At 36.8% G+C, this 24,401-nt stretch overlaps 1 protein-coding gene across 3 annotated transcripts in view; it reads right to left on the reverse strand.

Moving 5' to 3' along the window:
- Nucleotides 1–1,618: 1,618 nt before the first annotated feature.
- USP15 (ubiquitin specific peptidase 15) overlaps nt 1,619–24,401 on the reverse strand; it is a 66,625-nt gene continuing 43,842 nt past the window's right edge. For all 3 annotated transcript variants that reach the window (XM_074168270.1, XM_074168272.1, XM_074168273.1), the window contains 15 exons: nt 21,333–21,477; nt 12,969–13,142; nt 12,469–12,627; nt 11,523–11,747; nt 9,813–9,896; nt 9,627–9,721; nt 9,263–9,451; nt 8,309–8,424; nt 7,907–8,182; nt 7,532–7,602; nt 7,040–7,155; nt 5,072–5,221; nt 4,510–4,613; nt 3,846–3,934; nt 1,619–3,540 (listed from right to left, as the gene is read on the reverse strand). In XM_074168270.1, coding sequence (XP_074024371.1) covers nt 3,355–3,540; nt 3,846–3,934; nt 4,510–4,613; nt 5,072–5,221; nt 7,040–7,155; nt 7,532–7,602; nt 7,907–8,182; nt 8,309–8,424; nt 9,263–9,451; nt 9,627–9,721; nt 9,813–9,896; nt 11,523–11,747; nt 12,469–12,627; nt 12,969–13,142; nt 21,333–21,477 — 2,179 coding nt within the window. In that variant the 3' untranslated portion in view covers nt 1,619–3,354. The remainder of the gene's footprint in view (nt 3,541–3,845; nt 3,935–4,509; nt 4,614–5,071; nt 5,222–7,039; nt 7,156–7,531; nt 7,603–7,906; nt 8,183–8,308; nt 8,425–9,262; nt 9,452–9,626; nt 9,722–9,812; nt 9,897–11,522; nt 11,748–12,468; nt 12,628–12,968; nt 13,143–21,332; nt 21,478–24,401) is intronic.

The raw sequence follows: 24,401 nt of genomic DNA on the forward strand, positions 1-24,401 counted from the left end.
TTTTCTCATCTGTCATCTCCACTGTGAGTTGCAAACTTCACTCTGGTGTGCCAGGAAGGCGGGGAGGACTGTAATTTAAGTGGATGATAGAAGAGATCAGGGAACTGATCTGCACCGAGGCATCCAGAAGGCTGTCTGAAGCCAACTGAAACATGAGGTCCTGGGCAGCAGCTCTTCACCTCTCCTTCTCCCCCAGACAGGCTTGACACTTCGTGTTGCTGTCACAAAATCCCTTGAGTCACTGGGAATCACAAGCTGTCTTCTGCCTCCCGCTGTTTCTGGGACTCTCACCTTAACAAGGTGAACCGTATCTTATCACTTTGGGGTTTATGCTAATACTTCGAGCCATCAAAAAGTTTGCTCTCAATGTAACTGAGAAAAGCAAGCACACTGTAGGGTTTTATCAGACACGATCGTAAGAAGAGATGTTAGAACCCTCTTTCTTCTCCATTTAAATGACTAGTTGAGTGACAGTAACTTTTGACAGACACTGTAAAGAATCATATGCTTTCTGTAGTTTTAATTTTAAGCATGTCCACACTGGATGAATTATCGTATCTTGTGTGTGAATACGTAACAGTTTCATGAAACTCACAACTTGGCTGCATTCCCAGAAACCTTTGAGACAGTCATATGGAAACGGTACTGATTTTTCTATCTGATTAGGAAGCTTACAAACTTAGTGTGTGTCATCTTGGAAGCCATGTTAGCAATAACAAAAAATAAATTTAGAAACTATGTAGTTTTTTCCTGTTACTTTTGATCAATACGCTTTTAAACACTCTCTGGATGATCCAGCTATTAGTAGGTAAGTACATTCCTTCAAATACAGGAACCCGTATGTGTATATAAATGTGTGTGTATATATATACATACACATGATATATGCATTTTCAAAGGGAGAATGAAGGGCGTCAGGAGACCAACTTATCAGATATTAAAGCTCTGACCCACAAACTCCCCAGCAAGACTTCGGTAAGTCAAACCTTTACTCCTTCCTGATTTTCCCAAGGAAGTTTCAGGCCAACGTGATATGGGAAAAATCAATGAGGGTATGACTGTCGGGAGGCTCTTTGTGTGTGTGTTTGAATATTCAAAGAGATGATCCCTTCTCTAGGATTACTTCACAGATAAATCTCATCTCTCAAGTGCTCTGATTAAAATACGCAAGTTAAACTCACAAGCTATTTAGTACCTCACTTTGCATTGGGTTACTGTATTCCACACCGAAATACAAGGTTTTAAGCCAAAAACTTCTCATTTCCCCCCCACTGTATAGGTTTGTCTAATCTTAAATATATTGCCTCATTTCGCCAACCATCTCAGAATTAGTATCTCTCCATTTGATTAATTAATGTTACAGTATTACTTTTAAAAAACAAGTAATATGATTTTATGACAATGAACAATTTTTTTGCAGCCTTATAAATGTTTTCACGGCCAGACAACAACAGGAGAGAATCCCTTTTATATACTATCTTCTAAAAATACTATTAATCTTACTCTGTGTTAGTCATTAAATAGCCATTTTGTCACCGATAATGTAAGTCTTAGACAAAGACTACCCATTACACAAACACTGTGGGAAAAGAATTTGTAAGAAAATGGAAGACTAAATAAGGCCTTGAATAGCTTTATTGAAATCTGTATAAATAAACATGCGCATTTCAAATGTAAACCCAAGTGAACTCAAGTGCAGACAAAATTTTAACCTCTGTCATGCAGGAGGTTAGTTTACATTTAAAAAAAAAAAAAAACCTCAAAGCAGCTTTAAAATACCAGGATGAAACACCAGTTTTAATATCAAGGTATAAAGCAAAGCCATGTCCAACATACCTCATTTATATCCTGGTCAAATGCAATTTTTTAAACTTTTTAATGCTAACATAAATAAATAATTTACCAAAATGTGCACTCACAGAGTGAACTTTTATTTACAATACACAATTTATAACCTATTGTATTTGATTAGTTCAAGTGAAGAACATCATACTTTTTGCTTTTTTCACTTTTTTTTTTTTTTAAATTATTCGTTTGAACAGTGGGACACGAAGCAATTCTCCAGGTAGTAGATATGTGAAGTGTGCCCCTGCACTGAAGAGCCCCTCTCAAAGGCAGTATTGTATACAAATCAACAATACATTCTTCCAACTAGATCAAAGGGAAAGCAGCAAATTAAAAAATGTTTCAAACTGTCACACTTATTTTGGCATCCTGGACCCCTTTAGTTAACTAAAATCCAATTCAAAGTTTGTATGCCTTATATACTGTACAGGTTCTGACTTGAACATGCAAATGCCAATTCTCTTATAATGAGTTAGTTACCTTTTCAGATACGCGGTAAGGCTATGGTGAATTCCATCAGGAACACACAAAGAAAATTACCAGGTCTACCTTTAAAGTCCTTTTGTTCTTAAACAATTTAAAGGCAGGTTATATTGAAAAAATTCTCATCTAAGCCCGATACACAGTCATTACTATTGATACAGAATACTATTAACTCTGACCCTATTACAGAGTAGTTTGCAAGCTGTCAAACTACAAAAACTGGGGAGAGAGAACTTACAGCACAATTTTAAATTTTGGACTTGACACCAGATTAAAATTATGCATGTCTTATAAGCAAGATAACAGGAATTATGTCTGCAGAGTAGATTCCAACAAGCAACAAAGGATACTTACATTTAATTGAAAAAACTTTCTGTTAATGCAGCATGAAATCCAGAACCTGTTCCACAGCAGCAGTAAGATGAACATAATATTCTGGATGCTCAACTATATCACAAAAGGTTAAAACACCTTTTCAAGCTATTTCTTCTATTGTGACCGAATTAAAAAAGAAAAAGTAATTAATTTTAGGGAGAAACAAAAATTTGCTCTTTCAAGAAAACTACTGCTTATATATTTATGACATTTTTACTTATAGTCTGTGTGACAGCCTAAGGAACATGTACATATTCATCCAGAAACAAGACTTGGCAGTAGTATTCTTGCAGTACTAAGAAAATAAATGGCAGAAGTCCACAGATTTAACATTTTAGTTATTAACTCACATCCAAAACAAAAGAAAACATAATCCATCAGAACAGCAGCAGAAAACTTAAAAGGGGTTTATTTGTGATTTCCTATATATAGCTTGTGAATACAAGACTGTAAATGCATTAGAGACAATTTCTGTTTAAGTTTTTATTGTTTCACTTCAAGTACTGCACATGTTAAAATGTAATAAAGATTTACATTCTGTTATCTGAAATTCCCCATCTCAGATTTTTATTCTTAATTTGGTGGGCAATTTCACTCTTTCAATAGGTATCCCCGGGAAGAAAGTCTCTTTTATGGCTTCTAGTTCTTCCATTAGTTAGTGTGCATACAATTTTCATTTTCTATATCATTATCGTTTTCATTGCTGTCTTCATCGCTTTCTAGTGGGATGCCTGTGGCAGCTGAAGCACCTTGTTTAGTTTCCCGGTCAAGAGGAAAAAAGCCAGTTCCACTGATCGTGTCCTGCCTCTGGTAGAAGAGCACATACGCTGCTTTGGACTGTAAAAGACAGAAGTGTAAAGTGCTCGTGAGACTCCAGACAAAACGTTCACAATCCCAGTTATCCTATTTTTTTTTTTTTCTTCCAAGTCTACAAGGTAAAATTACAAAGAAATCCAAAGCTTTCATGTCAGTTATTTTTGCATGTCGGAGCAAACCATTTTTGTTTTGTACTGTCCTTTGAAAGAACACAAACTACTACCTACGAATTTATTGGCAGGTTCATGATTTACTCTTCATTTTTCTTCCCTCAAGAAGAAAACATCATGAACAGTCCCAATTTTAGAAACATAAAAGCTACTTGCCACTATTTGGTCCTCACATGCAGTGGACACACTACTGTCGTCAAAGTAGTACCATTTTCCATCATCCTTATTTTTCGCAAAAGCAGTATCTAGGACAAAAAAGTACAATGACTGAGGACTTTGTATCTTCATAGATGTAATACAAGCAGTTGCTAGAGTCTGTTACTGTCAAACACTTGACATTTAACTAAAACCTATTTATCACTATTTGACTCATACTGTCACACTTTTAAGTAAAGAAAGCTTAACCAGTAACATCCCCCTACTAAAGAGAATGTATAGTGAGAAAAGACAGTCAAAATAAAATCCCTCAGTCACTTTCTCATTTTTCTCTCTTCTTTCAACAAGATGCGCCATGTACAAAACCACAGACAAGTAAGACAAAGTCAGTTTTAAGAGTACAGTAGCTCTTATGGGGCTCTTACGTTTTCTCTTTTCACAATACGCACGGCTAGAAGTATGAAAAGAACCTAAAATTATCCTTGAAAGCTCATTTCAAATAGATTTTTGTGTTAGAATATGTGTGAAAGTATTTCAAGGTAATGAAAATATTGTCCCTTGGCCATTAAAAAATGACATTGATTCAAAGCGATCAGTACTTAAATCAAAATAAACATGGAAAGGATGCTGACACGTAGAATGATGATATTTGAAATGAACTTACAATGCCCTCCTCCCATTCCTCCATAGTGGTTGGATACAGCGATCAAGTTGTAGCGGCAAGGCCCTGCATTAGGATTAATAAGGAACTCTGACATGTCCAAGTCGCTGTTTAAAAAAACAAACCAAACACACACAAAAAAAACCAAAACACAAAAAAACAACCAAAAGAAGGTCATGTTAATAATATTTTTAACCATTTCGCATTTTGGTGGTCTTTTAGCCCTTTACTTTATATTCCCCACAAAAAACCACACACCCCAGACTACACTGACGGTGCATTTCTTTCTCTCTGTGAGGAGTGAAACAGGAACCAGTAATCTTAGCCAAAACTATTAATAAAGTTCTTTCATACTTATCTACTATTATTATTTTTCCAAGTTCATACTTTTCCCCTACAAGCATTTTGTCATCGGTGTTTATTGGATCCACACATGGAAGCTAAGAACAAAACCATTTTACGTAATTGCTGGATAAAAAGTGCCCTAGTCAGGTAAACTTCTACTTTTTTTCTACTTTTTTTTCTACTTTTACACTTCTAGCACCAAGATATTTAGGTTTCTTACTTTATTGGAAAGTCAACCAATGTATCCAACTTGTCCCTCATGTATCTGCTGTAGGAAAAGCGCTTTAGATGAACTACCAGTACAGGGGGCAGCGACCACAAGTCTAACTTCTTGGTAGCCTGCTGATGTTCTTTACAGTTTGGACAATACCTAAAAGAAAAAAAAAATAATCAATTTTAAGTAACTGCAGTCCATATATACGTTAAAATACATTACCATAGAGAAAGCCAGTAACAGGGGATGAACTGAATAGCAAAAGCTGAAACACTCACAAGTTCCATCTTCTGCCACTGATATCCTTTCCAGTTTAAAATGTGAGGTGCTAGTGTGCAAGCGTGCTCATAGTGAAGCTCAACAGCATTTTAAACACAAAAGTAGCACCCCCCAATACAGGATTCTTGTCTTCTACATTAGTCCCTGTATCTTTAGTTAAAACACAGCTTTCTCACATTTTATGAAAAAAGAGAAATCCTTATGAAAATACTTCAGGAAAACTGACTATATGAAAAGCCATAAATAACAGACAACTGTGGTTCTTCCAAGTTTCAATTTCCGTATTTGTCCATCTCACATACCACTAAAACCAGGTAACAGTGACTACTGGAACCTGAAAAAACTCCTTACTAAAAAACAGGCTGTGACGTATATTTCTGTTCCCTGCAATGCATACTTGAATCTTTCGAGAACTAAGGCTCAGGGAGGAAGGTAAGCAAGAACAACGCGTGGAAGCAACTCTTCCGTGGTCAACGCATACTCTGCATCTTGGTATCTAACTAGTAAAGATCTAGGAAAAGAAAGGGATGAGCCCTAATTAAAAAAGACTGCACAGGTGTCTTTACATGGCAACATCAGAAGAAAACAAGAAATTAGGAGAACTGTAAGGGTAGGCTGTAATTGAAAAACTGTTTTTCCAGTTGGCTTAGAATATCTGGAATACAAATAGCACTGGACTAGGGATGATGATCTCTCATAGCTTAGACCTGTGGGGACCCAAGAATTGAAGAAAGAACATGATTAATGACCTCTGTTAAGATGTATCTAGTAGCAACTGCTTGACTTCAGCAGTAATTGTATTTTGTAGTTTAAATACTCTGCTTAAAATGTGCTGCAAAAATGGAAGCGCTTCACTGCACTTGAGTTATATGGTATCTCAAACAGTCTGTCCAGCACTGTATAATCTAGCTAACCCAGAAAAAAAATGAAAATTTGTAAGTCAGCCCCCTCCTCCGCCCAAATAAAGGAGAATCTCTGGTGACAAAATTGGGAAGTATTCACAAAAGAAAGAGTGGCAGACCCTCTTTTCAAACTTAATTCTGAGCTTCGGGTGTTGATAAAGGATTCTTATCTGCTAGGAAATTCCTGGAGAAGGACCTTACAGGAACATCCTACAATTGTGAATATTCCGGTACGATTCCAAATCATAATTTGGAGGAACCAAGAATCAAAGTTTTTGCCAAAAACTTAATGGTTGGAACACAAATTTGAGAGGTTCTACTCACTACAGACATCCCTCACCCCACAGACCCTTTGTTTAAGTGCATTCCTATTTCATATATCAATGCAAGGCAAGTTATATATTTGCATAAAAAAACTTCAGTACGCACCCACCTTTCTAGTATCAGAAAGGAATATTTGTTTAAACCATTGCATTGGATTTAGCACAGCAACACTGATTCACTGTGGATCACAGCCCACAGACTAGAATATTTTATGGAGCTACCTTCCTCCTAATTCTGAATGCATTAGTTGTCTCCCATACAAATATAACCTTCTCTGTATGGTAACCATTTTAGTAAAGCAATGGATCAAAATAGAAAAAATTTTGAGAATTTTCAACTACGCTTGAAATGACAAGATTCGAAATACCATTAAGAAATCAAATAGGTATCTTTGTTAATGTTTAAATGTGCTTTTGACTACTTTTTGAGAAATACACCATGGAATATAATTTTAGTTTTTTGTCCTTACCATGGGTCTTCAGCACCTAGTTTTTCCTTTGTTGTGAACAGCTCAATGCAGTCTTTTAATTTCACAAAAGGCTTTTTGGGAGGCTTATATTCCACACTTTCATGTTTTTCAAAATCCTAAAGAGAAGTATTTCTTGAGTTAAGAGAACAAATGAAACAAAACTCATTTTAGTGATGTCGTCTTACTACAAACAGTAACTACAAAGCTCCTATATATGGAAAAACTGATCAGAAACCATTCAAGCAAAAAGTTTTCACAGCTTCAGATTTACTTCCAAATTAGTAAGCCTCAGATTTGCTTATTACTTAGATGTGTAAATGAAGTTTATTTATGACAACATATTTATTACGAGTAATGTGGGGGAAAAAAAAAAAAGATGTACTAGCTTCTTCTTTGGAAGACTTACAAACTCTTATGTCACATTAATTAAGCTGTATTTTTCACATTAAAGTTTTATTAGTGCTGGAAAGTGGAGCAACATAAACAGCTTACCTCTGCTGCACTATCATCAAAATATCTCTTCTTCAATTCAGGATCCCAATCCAAAGCAAGGAAAGATCTTTCTAAGATTAAAAATATGTTGTCTCTTAATATTATTTCTTGCTTTACATGAAATTGTATTAACTTTGGGCACTCTTCAAAATGAATTAAACAATGCTAGCATGAATTTAAGATGAAAATTTGACGCACAAACAATTTCTGCATTTCTAAGAGTTAATTACAGTAACTAATTATTTATACAGAATTTACTATTGGAAAAAAAGTATATCAAATAGCACACAGAGAGAATGAAACACTATTCTATGGAATTGGAGTCAGAAAAAAGTATCAGAATGAAACGTTGCCCAACCTGTTCCCCCGACTTACCATCAAGCCTGGGTTGCCTATCATCAAATCTAATATGCCTGGTATCATCTTTGATGTAGTTTATGTCAGTATTGCCTAAATTATTGAACTGGAATGTAAACAAGCGCTTTTTGTGTCCCGTGAGTGGTTGACCTTTGCAAGTATCCTCGGTACATAATCCATTTTCAGAGTCATTGTCACCTCCAACTGAGTCTTCTGACTGGCTGTTTTCATTCTCTGAAGGAAGTTCCTGATCCTGGCTGGATTCATCATCTTGTTCATCTGTTTCCATTTCACCTGAAGCCACCGGAAGAATAAGGAGGAAGAAATGAGGTAGAGTAAAAATAACTGAAAGACACTACAGAATTAACTTCAGTTTCAAATTGAACACAAAATACTAAAGCTTAGATATTCCAGTCTTACTCGGAGATCCTTCTTCATGTATTCCATTTGGGCCATTACCATTGATACCATGATCCTTACAGCAATGTAGGGATCCTTCAGTGTCTTCACTTTCAGTACAAGTTTTTACATATCGGCTAAAAACAGCAAATTAAAGCAACAGTTAGAATTAAGGGATTTTACATATTTACATTGTTCAAGCAAGATAATTAAACGGTTACAGCAAATCCTGCACTCCTTCCTGATTTACTAAGAATTAATAGTTTTATTGCCTAACATGTCTACTGTTACGGGCACATTTGAAATTGTGCTCGTCTATGGTGTTACGTTCTTGGCAGTTAACTGATTTTATACAACTTGATTCTTGGTATTAGTCTCTGTTTGTCCAGAAATCACTTCTTTAACTGCTTATTAATCTTATTTTTTACATGAAAAAATACATGGGTTCACTTACAGAGAAAGTTACATCAACAGAAAATGAAGCATAAATTTAAATTGGAGGTTATATGATTCTAATTTCTTCCACATAATGACACATATTATAGTCTAGTTTCAGAAAGTGTTTACCATGTAGTTTCACAACATAAATTAGTATACAAACTTGTACAGTAGATACAGGAGGTATAACAATAGCAGAATAATTGGCAGAACATTTCCATTTTACCAAGCCCTAACAAAAAGTTATAAATACAGCAGAATTAATTCCCCTAAACTGACAACATAGACTGACTCTCTACTTTCTTCTCAATTTTTGGATGATGTCATGCTAACAAAAAATCAAATTCAAATCAACGCTAGTTCACATCTTAAGTGGCTAAAATTTTAGATTTAATATATTTAACAGAAAGCAAATAAAAGACTAAGTACTCAAATTTAATCAGTTTGCTAGCAATGCATGTAAAAATAAGTGCCTACTGATTCCAACCATTAGCAATAGTCATAAGAGACGTGTTTTTCTTTAAACGATAACCTTACCACATTCTTAGCAGCAGCAGGTTATACAGTTTATCTTCAGTATTGTTTCTAGGCACTGCTATGAGAAAAGGTTGACCAAACAGTGAAGAACCACTATGGCTGTAGCTAGTGTGCCTGCACTTTTCCCTTAAACAAACAGGAATTATAACTTGTTCTGTATCTTCTGTCCTGTTGATAGCAATTTCAAATCTAGAAGAAAAACAATCAGAAATACTTAGGATAACTGTCATTTAAAAGGCTACAAAGAGGAAAAATTAAAAAATAATACCCCCCCTAAGATTTGTCTTTACCTTATGTCTAGCTTTTAGTCTTTTGCAAATAACTAAAACTGCAAAGAGACATGAAGCGTGTTATCTGTACTTACACGTAAATGTCATCACGTTCCATAATACTACTTAGATTTTCATCCATGCCAAATATCCTGTGGAACCTGTGATTGTATATATCAGTAACAATCATCTAAAAAGAAAACAGAGTATACATCATTAAATCAGGTCCAATATGCATTAAAATGTTCATTGTTATGCTTCATATAAGAAATTACTCTTACCTTATCTGCAGCAACACCAGACAAAGCTGACAACGCTGTGCAAAGATCCAATATATTTCCAATTTTGGGAACAACTACTTTGTACTAAAAAAAATAAAATGTCACTTTAATTTCTTAAGAGAACAAACACGCAAAAAAACCCAAACAACTTATCACATATTCAGCATACTTCTTTCAGATTCTTGAACTTAAGGTGTAAAGTATGTAAATCAACTAACACAAACTCTTGACAGCTGCTGAAAATGTAGCAGTAATCTTCACAACTTTACTTATACAAACACACACACTTTGAATACTACATTTGTTAGTTTATACAATATTTTTTTTAAAACGTTATTTTACTTTCTCCATAAGCAGACTAACAGCACCAATTACTTAGATTTATATTTCAACAGCACCTACTTAAAAAGTATTTAAATAATATCCATGCTATTGACTAGATTCTTAAATTTGGAATACAACACAAGTTGTTTATAAAGTATTCCTAGGAAAAAAAAGCAATGGCAGGCAATGGGTAAGGACTGAATTCTAATTTCACATGCTGGGAGAGAGCCTGATGATTAACAGTCAAAGAAAACCCTTCTGTGGCTTCCCTTAGCGCAGTACACCTGCAGTTTGTAATGAAACTCCACACAGAACTATTACCTGTTATTTGCATGATAAATAAAGACAGGATTAATAAGAAATAAGTTATTATAACTTTGTAATTAAATGCCAAGTACAGCATGTGTTTGGTATCTCCTTAAGTCTTATAGCTATTTAGACTCACAAAAGATCTACTGAACCTGTACGCTTCCCAAACTCTATTCACTCCCGCATAACCATTTCACATGTCATACAGGTCATCTTCAACTACTGCATGGACGTTGTGCAAAACTGTTCTCACAAATAATTAAATTTCTAGCAGGCTCACCTCCCACTAGTTATTACATGTCCCTTTATCTTTGACTTTCCTAACTCACATTGCCTTTGAGAACACTCCTTTGTCCCCCCACCTTCCTTCTTATACTACTCTGATTTCAGGCTTTAAAGCTTGTTTGCAAGTCTGCCTGACTGCCTGTGTCTTATTTATTTCACCTACCCTTCCTTAGCCCATAAGGTAGAGCTAGAACCATTTAATCATGATTTTGTTACCATAGCCTGTGTACATTGTTTCATGCCATTCTAAGGTATGTAATACCACCCTTCCTAAAAAAGGCAAAAAAGAGATACTCATTACAAAGAAATCTCATCTGAATTTTTTTCTTCTGACTACCAAGTGATAGCACAGAAGAATTCACAATTACCTAATATATTTAGTCATGGGGGTTTTTTTTGCACCACTTATTGCCAGTATTTCCCTTTTGAGGCTAAGAAACTGAGAAATTAGGTCTGGATTAAGTGTATAAATATTTTTTTTATAACCATAAAAATTCATTATAGCAACACTAAAATAAAAAAATAAGGACAGCATACATTTTAAACATTAAGAAGCCTTATTAACACAACCATGAAGAAATTACCAGTATCTTCACTGAAACTGAGAGAAAGGTAGGAAGGTTTGTGTAGTCTTCTTCGGGTTTTCTAAGTGGGACTTCAGAATACATACCAAAAACTAAAGGTTGTTGGATTTGCTACCGTACTTATAAATTTAAAATATGTAAAAAAACTCAGGTTCATTGTTAATGCCACACGAATCAGGAGTTTTGTACATAAACTGAAGAGGCTTACCTGCATAGGCTTTGCGAGTGGATCCATTCTAACTAAATAAACTTCCAAAGTGCGTTCTTTTTTCATGGGTAATGGAAGTGTCAAGTAACAAAAGGGATCAAAGGTTACAGATATCTTAGCACATTCAGGACAAACTAGGGTGGACTTAAAAAGGCCATGAAATATATCTACAATGATGGAATCATTTCTTTTTAAATGGTTTTCCCAGGCTTCTTCAGCAACCACCTGTAATTAAAGCACAATCTGGGTTATGACAAAGTAGTAGGAAATGAATAGTGAGAATTATTAGTAAAAGCACTTGATAGAATATTCTCAGTTACACCTAAACATAGAAATCTCAGTCCAAAGGACCCTGTAAGATCTGTTACTACTATCAGGATCACCTGATAGTTAAAAGATGTAGGCTTTTCCTAGGACAGAGATTCTGTCAGTCTAATTACATAGTCTGAGAGAGACTTCAAGTGGCTTGGGGCAAGACATAAGCAAATAAAACTGAAAATTCCATCTGAAGTAACTCATACTCGTAACAAAAGAAGTTATCTGTATGCTTGTAGCTCAACGCTAGTAGAGTTTCCCTTAAGTAAGAGTACCATAGAGAGACAGAACGCTGCATCCTGTAGATATAAGAATAAAAGAACAACAGAATAGAAATTGTTTCTCCAACTGAACTCAGTATTGAATTGAAAATAAAGATCTTAAAGCCTTAACAACCTTCCGCCCCGCAATTATCTTCCAAATGAACAGAAATTTACACAGGTACTTAAACAAGATCTCTATTTTACGACCTTCCAGTCGTAAAAATCTCTTCCAGAAAATCCAGTCGAAATCTCTTCCAGAAAAGCAACACATTATCAGTGTCCCAACCTTTCAGTGAACAATCATGTGGAGGTATCTTGCAATGTATAGCCTTGAATAAAACGAAGATGATCGACACCAAAAACACTACCTTGTCTGGTCTCCCATCTGCATCCTTCAGCTGAATGTACGGCTTTTTCCTAATTCGATTCAAATCCTCATGTAATCCATCCAACAGAAAAGCCAGTAGCTCTTGACAATCCTGTTGCTGATAACCAGAAAATTGTGGGGCAAATCGTCCCACTTGTGTCTAAAAAACATAAATACAAACACTTCTGGTACCTTAATTAATTCCAAGATGCTGCAGCAGAAAGTTGAAAAGGTAAAACTTTATGAAGTTATAAAAACTTTTTAAGTTATAAAAGATAAGCTTTTCAATGGAGACAGGAAGCCAAAACTAATTCTCAGAGACCAAAGCACAGTTGACACTTATTTAAATATACATTCCAAGGGTTTTTAACAGTTAAATGAATAGACTGCATACTGATGAACATTACTTTAAATTCTTATTCTTGCATATTTCAAGTTTTGTATACTGAAACTACAAAACCAAAACTGACACTGTACATTCAGGTTAAATTTCCTACTGACCTTAAATGCTCTTGGGGTAACATAGCTGTATTTTCCTGACCACATTTGCTTGATAAGCTCTGCATAAGATTTTGCTATTTCACCTCGCATTCCTAAAGGATTGTCAAAATTCAGCTCTTCTTGGTATTTATCATTGAGGAAGTATTCTGTAAGAGGAGGGGTGTTGCTCAGACACTGCAAATAGAAACACAGAATTTTTAGAACAGTGGTTTAAACTAGTTCAAACAAAAAATGTTTCAACTTTGTTAAAGCAACCACGAACAATGCTTTTAACTGTAATACCTAGTACCCACATGGAAGAAAAAAAGACAAAAAAAGTATTTTCCAGAAACAAATGATGGTTTTAAACCAAGACTGGCTGCAGCTATTATTACAAGTTATGCACACATAACATTTTTCAAAAGCTTTATGTCAGAATGTATTAGACATAGTCCAGCCAACCACAGTGTGACAACACAATTTGTATTTAGGTTCAAAACAAACAAAAGAAAGTGGTTCTTCATACATGAATAGTAGCTTTATGAAACTCCTTGCTGAAAGTTGTTAGAGATGCACGAAGTTTACAGGGTCTCAGGGAGAGACTGCATTGGGACTTGGAAGAGAGAGCCAATAGGGCTTATTAAATCAAAAGACACCACATTCAGAACAACATGCGAGCAGAAAATAGTTGAAAATAGATTTTTTTGGAAGGGGTGGGAGAGTGGGGAAGGTGAGGACGCTTGCCCTACTCCTCCTCTTCCTAGGCATCTGCTTACGGATGCTGTTGAAGACAGCAGTCTATGCAAGATGGTCTAGACTTTGAATCGGAACTGGTGCAGCCCTTCCTACGTTCTTTTAAATTTTGTGAAGCTGTCTAGAGCTGAAATTAGTTCAAGGAAAGCAAGAGCCTTCATTAAGACTGAGACAATGACTTACCCTCTGTACCAGTTTGTCTCTTCTGTCAGCACTTAGAGATAGCAGGATGTAATCACTGAAGTACGATTTACAATTTTGGGAAACCACTTTGAATTTATGTGTGCTACTCCTCACATGCCTTTAAACAAAAGCTTTTTCATGACTTGGAAACGATCCCCATGCCATGCCTTCGCATACAGATTTAGCAAAGTTTCTTCATTAAATATTTTAAGCTTTTCTGCATTCCTTCCTCTATTAAAGATTCCAAGACATGTCAAATATTTAATCAGTCTCATCTGCCTCTTGGCAAACAAGGGAAAGAACAAAAATTGTAACTCCACATACATGCGTAAGATGCAGTAATTGAGACTGGAATAATTACAACTCTATTGAGCGGGGCAAAAAAAAGTTATTCCTATTTCTGCCTATCATCCCCTTGTAATATTACAAAGCAAAACCAGTCATAATGCTGTAGAGAGATGAGTTTCACACCCATATCGCTCTCCTTCCTTTCTCTCCCATCTCACCTAAAGTTTTCATGAGCTGTCAACACTGCAAAAAAATCCTGATATTACAAGGTCCTTTTGGACACTGAGGGTTGAAGAAAGCTCATTTTTTCTCTTGCTACATGGCAAAGAGCTTTTATTCCTAGTAGTGGTGATCTCAAGCCCACCCTACCTCACAGATCTCTGTTGTCAGTTCTGAACTGATCCATGCAGCTAAGAGAAGAAACACTTGGTCTCTCAAATCCACGCAGAAGCAGCCAGAGTTTTCAGAAGAAACTAATGATAAATACAACTACACTTTAGGCAAAATTGCATGTTCAGTCTGAGTGACGTGACAAATCCTACTGCCCAAAGAAGTCCTGCCCCTTCTCTGCTGACCCTCACCTGATTGCACAATAAACATATTAACCTCATTAACCTGTCAAAAAAATATTTTTCCTCCCCACTTTTCTTCTGGATTACTTTTGGTCTGGTTTAGGAGATCAAATCAGTTCAGCTGATCAGCTGAGTGTGAGGAGTGTCCAGAACAAGGAACTAAATAATGCAAAAATAGTAAATTTTTCTACACGTTCTTAGTCAAGCACTACACAATGTGCTGACAGTGTGTTTTTTCACCAAAAACCTAATTTTTTTTCTAGTTTTCACCTGATCAATTAGTTTTGTCAGCTTCTCAGAATATTTATATTTCTATTATAGTTTATAGTTCTATGTACAAGTCAGGAAGATCACAACATATGATTTCCCTTTTCCCTTATAACAATGTCCACATTCCAACATAAGATGACACTAATGGTAGTACTGTAATGTACAGATATCTATCTGAACATGGCAATTTCTGAGATACAGAGCTGACATGTTTTCTAAAATACCAGATGCCATAACTTTTAAAAGAGCAGCTGCTAAAGGAACTAATACAGTTGGCCACATATCCATTGATCTTTTCAACGTAACTGACAAAGCTAAATAATTACAAACGTGTTTACATCTTAAAAAATGCTGACAATGGGGAACTATTTAAGATCATGATTAAAGTCACAGGAAAAAAGCATCCAGAAGCCTGTATGCTTGGAGCCTGTGAAAGGAAGCCTACATTCTTTTCTCATGATGTTATATATTGTAGGTTATCAAGAAGCCTTATGGAAAGCATCAATAAAAATAAAACAACAAAAAACCCCAACTATTACAACTGAGACTACTAGACAGCTAAGTCATCAGATTTATGTGCCCTGTTCAACTTAGTAGTTTAGGGTTTTTTGTTTGTTTTAAAACACAGGCATAGGCAAACTAACAAGTATAGCCACAGATGACAAGTAACAGAAACTAAAAAAGCTTAACAAATACAGTCAACTATAGAAAACAGTTTGTGAACTAAAGAGGTAACAGAACGGCACTTCATTTCAGGTACTGCAGTCTCTGCAAGTTTCCTTTAACCAACAAAATTTCTGTGAAGTGCTCAGTCTCTGAACCTAAACTGGTCGTTTCGGTAAATGATCATGGGAAAAGACGGAACAGAAGGTAGAAGCTCCAAGACCAACTATGAGACAAACCACAGAAGAGAAGCATCAGTCTTCAGCATGACAAAGGTTAACACTGAAATTATAGTTCCCTGTTACATATTAATTACTTGGAAAAAAAGGAAAAAAAAAAATTCTGTAGCAATCTGTCGATAACAACTATTTATGTAATCAGTATCAAAGGATCATAATCAACCTCCAAGAAAATTAGTCAAACAATATGACTGGATGAAACAATGCTTCACACAATTTGTGCATCGACTGTATTATGCAACACTATGCATTGTTGATGTACACATGCATGCAAACACCCTGGAAGAATTCTAAACCACTGAGTTCAAAAAGCAGACCTAATCACCCATAAAGCCACACAGAGTCTACTGCTCAGAGAGCAGAGCTGTAACTAGTATGGTGTGGGAGGCATTAAGATGCACAGGAAAATGAACAATAAATAATCTTTATTTTTAGTGCCTTACGTATATACATGAATGCTGTAGCCTCACTGGAACAGTGTAATTCCAATATGAGACTATGATCTTGTTTAGCAAGTCTACCTGTCCTATGAAACCTTCATACAGGTGGAAAAATAGTAATAAAAAGTCACATTATACTTCTCTAAATCCACACAATTTAAATATGGGAAAACTCTGATGAAAGACTTTGCAAGGACTCTGATTGCTGAATTGACAAAAAGAAAATAAAATTAACGAAGAAAGAGGACCACCAAGACAGTCATTGGCCTGGGAGCACTTGCCCAGCAAGAAAAGGCTGAAGCATGGGTGCTTGATCAGCCTGCAGCAGAGGCTCTTTCGGGGAGACCTATCAGCTGCCTTCTAGTACGTACAACAGGGAAGTTAAGGAGAAGACGGAACCAGGCTCTTCACAGTGGTACGCAGTGGGACAACAAGAAACAATGGGCATAAGCTGAAACAAGAGAGGTTAAGGATATAAGGTAAGAACAGTCAAGCAGTGAAGCTGAGAGGCTGTGCAGCCGTCTTGGAGCTTTTCAAGACCCAACTGGATAAAGCCCTAGGCAACATGGTCTGACCTCGGAGCTGACCTTCTTTTGAGCAGGAGGTTGCACCAGAAACCTCCTGAAGTTCCTTCTAACCCAAATTGTTCTATGATCCTATGGTAACAAGGAAACATTTATTCACATCCCATAAGGGATGTTACACAGAAATAATGATAAAAATAAAATTTCAAAGCAAAGAAAACATCATTACCTATTATGCCAATGAACTGGGGAAATGACAAGCAGACAATACGATCATGAAATGGAGCTAAAAATTGAATATTCCTATAAGTACTGTGGTTCTTCAGCTGTCCTACTTAATAACAATTTTAAGTAAGGGACGTTGAAATTTCATATTTCAGTCTTCCAATAAAAGACCAAGAGCCGACTGAAAGAAAGATCCAACAGGAGAAAAAATTAATTACTTTAAGCACTTCAGACAAAAGTAGGATAGCCCACTATAGTGTCAGTCATGGTGAAAAGTGCTCAGCTAATACACCCCTTTAACTCAAACTAAGTATGCCCATGGCAACAGAAACAGAGCACTAAACTTAATCATTTCAGGTTTCGGTGAAAGATGTTATGTTTTGTCTGGATAAACTCACAGCCGTAAGTAACTGTAGAGGGAATTCGGATCAGCTTTCTAAAGAAAGAAAACTGCTGAAATACCCCATTGCAAAGCTCTCAACAGCTGTTGTTTGAAAGTCAGGCATACATAATCACACTGATGGAAAAACCAAAACTGAAAATTGAGGGGGGAGGGAAGAAGTGTTTTCAATTAAAACATTTACTTCCATTCTTCTCCTATTTTTGAATCACAAAATTAAAACTTTGAAAACTCTCAGGTTTTCACTGCAAAAGGAAAAAAAAAAAAAAACCAAAACCACTTTCCACAGAGCTCTAATCACTAGTATCCCACCAAAAAGGCAAAGCAATACTTTGGAAACATCTACAGGTGGCAGCACAGCAATGCTTCAGGAGAGACATATTATTTTTTTTTTTTCAGCTTAGAACATAGCCATGTACATTAAGTGAACGTGAATAAAATATCTACTTGCCAAATACTCTTTTTGGGTTTTTTTTTGCTTGATATGGGTTCAAGCATTCATAATAACGTTTTCATAAAGTCCACAAGCTCCCTTTTATCTTCCCCGTTTTATTTAATGCTCAGATCTGCAAAAGCAGACATTCAGGCCTTAGTAATAAAAAACAAACCTTAGGTGTTAGCACCGAAGTAAATTAAAATTAGATAAATGGAATACCCCTTCAAAAGAATCTGAAAAATCAATACAAAAGTTCCAGTACAACCAAAATATGAACGAATATTGAATTACTGCCTTTTAAAATAAGACAACAGCATCTGGAGAGAAATACAATGGAATATTAACCTTCTTGGCCTTACTCCTACTCAGCTTGCAGCTGCTTGTGGTACCGCAGAGGATCTTACCCATCTCTTCACCATCTCTCCTCTAGCTGTCTTGAGCTTTGTAACACTGAAAGCTCCTACTTGGAAAAGCAAAAATCTCTTTACAATCATCACCTAGAAGGATGAAGAAGCAAGCCTAATCTTACCTATAGATTGAAGAACTGTTAATGAAGTTGCAAAAAAAGTTAAGAAACTGCCAGGACCACCACACTTCTAACTAGTAAGGTTACAGGACAAAAAACTTCACACAGGTTTGTCAGACTGTGGACAGCAAGATGTGCAACGAACTGGCCCTCTTCTTCAAGGAACACTGATAACAGTTCTGATGAAAACCATCTTCACTGCACATGAGATGAGAACAAAGAGAAGCTGTCTGAGAAATGAAGTGGTTTCTGAAGCAGAAATGGGTTTTATGTGAACACCAAGGGGCCTCAATGCTGTCAGGAAAAGACAAAGATCTGAGAAAAACGGTAATCAGCTGGACAGTAGATAAATTAAACTCTGCTTCTGTTGAAGGAAACTACTTTGTTTACATTCAGCACTGCCTGAATGGAAGGCATCAAAGAAGAGCTTTTGGAACAGAACATGAACAGAACTGGAAACTATTTCAGAGTCAAAACTCTGCAGTAAACTATTTTGTTTAAAGAAAACAGATTTATCGTGATGAACAACCCTGTGTTGACATAATTATAAAGGAGGGTATCTGAGAAGGTAAATAATCTAGAGTAGGTAATCAAAGCAGCTCAGAGAATCACAGAGTAGTTGAGGTTGGAAGGCATCTCTGGAGATTTAGTCCAATCCCTTGCTCAAAGAAGCGTCACCTAAAGCAGGTTGCTTGGCATTGTGTCCAGTCAGGTTTTGAGCATCTCCAAGGACTGAGGCTCCACAGGCTCCCTGGAAAACCTATTCCACTGTAAAAAAAGAATTTCTTATATTTAAATGGAATTGCCTGTGCTTCAGTTTGTGCCCACTACCTCTTCTCCTTTCAGTGGGCACCACTGAGAAGAGTTTGGCTCCTTTATCTTTAGTCTCTCTCAGCAGGTATTTCTACATATTGACAAAATTGCTCTGGAGCCTTCTCTTCTCCAGGCTGAACACAGTCCCAGCTCTCTCAGCCTCTCCACGTAGGTCAGATGCTGCAACCTGAATTGATTGGCTTTGTGGCCTCTCACTGGTCTTGCTCCAATATATCCCTGTCCCTCTGGTACCAGGGAGCACAGAAGTGAACCCAGCACTCCAGGGGTGTTACCCTCCAGTGCTGCCTGGAGGGGAAGGATCGCCCTCCTCAGTCTGCTTGCAACGGTCTTCTCAATGCAGCCCAGGAGGCGGTTGGCTGCCCTGGCCACAAGGTCACACTGCTGGCTCATGTGTAGCTTTTAGTCCAGCCGGATGCCAGGTCTGTCAAGCTACTTTCATCTGGTCACCCATCCCCTACCCCACTGTGTACTGGTGCCTGGGGTTATTCTTCCCCAGGTGCAGGCCTTTGCATTTCCTTTGAATTTAATGAGGTTCCCGTCTCCCCATTTCTCCAGCCTGTTGAGGTCCCTCTGAATGGCAGCATACCCATCTGGTGTACCAGCCCCTCCTTCCAGTTGTGTGCCATCTCTAATCTTGCTGAGGGTGCACTCTGCTCCATCATCCACATAAAAGCCCAGAGCACCTGACATTCCCAAGCCGAATTCCCTAGTCTGCCATTCACATACTATCTGGGGCCATCCCTTCATTGCTTCAGAGATTAGACAAGATCAAATGTTTTCAGAGTGCTTTGGCCATAGGGATTACACCTCTAGCCAGGATCATCCAAGGTTACTCCAATAATAGCAGGAGGTGACACATCACTGCACTAACTTGCCATTAATTTATGCTTTCAGCATAACTGGAAAAAAGGTAGTCAATTGGTAGCAAGAGGAAGAAGACAGAACTTGCAGTCTGAGAGACCTTAGTGTGTTAAGAACATGACATACTTCCACTAAAAACCACTTCCATGGATTTCTTAGATAACACTAAACTTGCTAAGAAAGCTGCCAAATAATGCATTTGAAGAAACACACCACAAAGGACATACTAAAGGTACCGTGCCAAACTAAAGCCGCACTGCTCATGAAACACCTCATTTTCTTACCCAGAGCACTGTCTTGTGAATCAGCAAAATTGTATTGACTAATTTACCCTACAGTTTCTCTGAACTTATTTGAACACTTGATTCCCTAGATATAGTTGAAAAAGCAATGAAGTCAAAGCTGATATGATTTAGAACGCAGACCTCAATTAAATCCAGTTAACAACACTTTACAGGTTTTTGACATAAGACTGCTTTGATTACAAAACACAAATTCCAGAACTAAACAAAACCAAATTAAACTACTAGTTCTTTCTGAACCTCAATTCACCTATCACTCCAGCTTCCACTTAAAAGGATTAAGTTTTTTTTTTTTTTGTCTTGGTAAAAGTAATACTAGGTATACTAGTATTTCTCTTGCAATCATAACAAAGAAACAGGTTATTAGATTCCTGTAAAATATCTCATCCATGAAGCAGCAGCTATTAAAAGGGGAAAGGTCAAAGGGAAATATGTTCAAAGGTTCCCTGCATGTTAACCTGTGCAATAAAAGTACATAATAACTAGTTAGAAATAAAGGCCGAGTAATGCACCAGTTATGTACTTTTTGACACTTCAGCGCATCCCAAAACGAAAAAGTATTTTTCTTGACTTGCATGAATGGCAATCATTACAAAAAGCAAAGAATTCCACTTAAGGGTTCACTCATATAGAATGCTGGCCAAATCTCTTTCTGACATTGATGACTATGCATGACACAGGGGAAACAACGAATGCAGTTATATAAAAAAACTTTTCTGGTATACCAATATAGATGTATTACTTCCTCACTCTTAATCCTATCCTGCTACTTAAGAGTCTCTTAATATTAGTTTCCAAACATGACAAAATATAACAAGATATTAGTTTCCAAATAATAAGACAAGCTCAATTTATTCTAAAGTACGTACCTGAATTGCTGAATTCATGAAACATGTATTCCCCAAGTTACTCAGGCCACACAGGCCTGGCTGCTCATTGTGTCTTCCTGGCTCTGAATAATCATAATTCTTATAAGCAGTATATGATGGGAGACAATAGTTTGAATTTTTCACACTGTAAAAAAACAAAACATCTTTCAAAATGTAAACATGTACTGTATAGTACTTTAATACATACAAGTATTTTGTAAGCGTAAATGATTAAAAATGTTAAAGCAACTTCTGTGAACAAGAAAGGATTTTAAAGAAGTATTTAACTATGGTAATAACATTAATTTCAATTTAAAAGTCACCAAAATCTAATGTACTGCATTAACTGTAATTATTATATCCCTACCCCTTTTTGATAGGAGCAGCTTCACAGCTTACTCTATTCTTCATTGCTCCATCAAATTTAATACACTCAGACTTTAGACACCACCAGCAGCAATCAATCATTTACGTCCCTTTTGCATCCTGCTACTGCAAGACTGAGGTCGGTGGGAATGGGAATGCAGAGTTACAGGTGAAAGCTGAGATTTCCAAGGCCACTGTGGCATAGCTGCCTCACTGCATCAGAGAGTCTATTTATAGCTTCCCTACTAGGACAGCACAATCCAGCATGCAAATGCAGGAAAGCCTTGCGAGGTAAAAGAATGCGCAAAATGCCTTGTAACAACTTCATTCTAAACCGCTATGATGCATCTGTTTGGAGAAACTGGAGAAGACTGAGATAGGTAAAATGGTAAGATATAAAGCAATTTCTTTCCAGATGAAATCATGCAAATACTAAATATAGAATAACCCTCACAACAGTAAGCATAACCAAGAACACTAGAAAGAGAAAAGAATCTTGTAAGAAAATGCCCTGTAATTTTACAGATGTTAGAAAAAACAACCAACCAGAAAGGTTAAAATCTTAAACTATTTCAGGCACTCATCATAATGAAATCTGTGACAGTAGCCTTGGCTAAAGTTCAAGAGTATTTCTGCAGTCACTAAGCATTATTCACACTAGAAGCAACTTGAACAAAAACGTGAAAGTCAGTTGCTAAGAATCACAAGGAACAAAATGCAGTGCAAAGAATGTACCCTGATAAATAATTGAGATTTATAATTGTAAAAGTCTGAGGACGTGAATGCCCAATGGTACACTCCAGCAATTATTCCTGAACAGTATCACACTCTTTACATCCAAATGAATTCCAACTATCCCCTCAGTGCACAATTACTCACTCTTCATGAATAACAGTTGTTTTGTTTTAATCACAAGATTTATTGAAAATTTCAAACAGAAGGGGAAGAAAGTTTTTCCCTCTTTTGACAGCATCAGAAATCTGTGCAGTTTATAGCTTCACTGTCCATAAAGCTGCTGTTCTCAAACTTTTACATCTGATAATTTATTTTTAATAGCTGACTTCCCTATCAGTCCTTCCCTCTTCTATACACATGCATTTTCTCTGCTCTCTGGCTTAGTCCCCAAACTAGCTAAGTGGCACTGTGTTTACTGGTCGTTCTCTGTGAAAAATCCCTGTAAAGTTAGTTTAGCCAGTTCAGCTTCCCTGGTTCACCCATGCAGTAGAGCACCCCAGGGAAAACTACCTTCCATCTCCCTTTGCAGCTACTGCAATCAACCCCAATTCCCTTAAGCTGGCAAGCCTTAGTTCCCCCAGGAAGAAAAAACACAAGCTTGCCATTGGTGCTAATGCAACCTCCACAATGTAGCCACCCCTGACCCAGCTCAACAGTGCACGCCAGCAATAGAAATGCACATGTACAAGGTACAACATAAACTTCTACTTTCAGCCCTGCTTGCTTCCTACTACTTTCCTCACCTGGCTCAACGATTACACTTTTCACATGGTTAACAGAAATCTCTTTTGGAAATTTAGGAGATGTAGGGGTACTAAACAGATTGAATGGTATTTTCCTAAGGATCTTCACTCCCCTTCTTTTTCCTTCTCTGTAGCTTTCCTCCCTTCATGAACTGCCACCCTAAGAGGGACACTAGAAAGCTAGGAAATGCAATTGAAGTCTTTTGGCCATAGTGTGTTCATGTGAAAGATTTCCTCAAATTAGTTGAGTAACATCATGATAATTTAATTCAAGATAACTGTAATGCAGACAGATCCCCAGTGTTGGTTTGCTCTAAGGGACAAACTGTCAGAGTTTACTTCTCAAAAGGGAAAGCCATTTCTGAGCTCTTTCATCTTCTGTACTGACCCACAGAAATACATTTGAGGGGTTTAGAGAACATGGTTACCACATTCATCCCGTGAGTGAGGTCTATTCATATATTTTTCTTTCAGGTTTCTGTGATACTTTATTAAAACTTATCAAGCAAAATACAGGGTCTAGTATGTGCAGGAGAGTAGGAGATGTTCCGTTACAGCTTTATCAGTCTGCAAACTTTATTTTTTCTGGAAGATTTATTTTTATTTAAATTACATTGCGCCTCTGCTTTTCATGCTTTTGAGACTGGACAATAGAGTACTATTAAGAGTCAGTAGTAAATAGTTAACAATAGAAAGCAAGCTAAGATGCAAGGCAAGTCTACATAAACTTCATTCAAACAGAAATGCCCTAGAAAAAGTAACTTGTGACAGCGTGTCCCCAACCTCCATCTGCTTTTCCTGCAAAACCTTTAGAAAGTTGCCTTTAACAAAGGAACAATGCATGGCAAAGCAGAGGGGCAGTATTAGAATGGGGTGCTCAGGTAAGGGCAATAACAGAAAGAAAACACTGATGGCTCTTAGAAGAAATTGCCAGTCAAAAAATAAAGCAAGACTTGAAAAAATGAAACCATCTTCAGACCCTTCAACAGGTAGACAGGGTTCCTGAAGCAGTGAAAATGGTGAAGTGAGGTTTCTGAATGAGATTTTATTAACTGTAAATCTATAAATTTTGAGTTGCATGTGCCATAGTTGAAAGGACTTCTTTGTATTGTCTGTATCCTGCCCTTAAACCTCAAAGTAGCTTTCAGATGATGATGAACCCAGAGCACTCATTGTGTAGCTGGAGTTCTGGGAAGCGTGGATTTGGAACAGAGAAGTTCAAAAA

Source organism: Numenius arquata, chromosome 2 (genome assembly GCF_964106895.1).
Source record: "Numenius arquata chromosome 2, bNumArq3.hap1.1, whole genome shotgun sequence".
Classification (NCBI taxonomy): Eukaryota; Metazoa; Chordata; class Aves; order Charadriiformes; family Scolopacidae; genus Numenius; species Numenius arquata.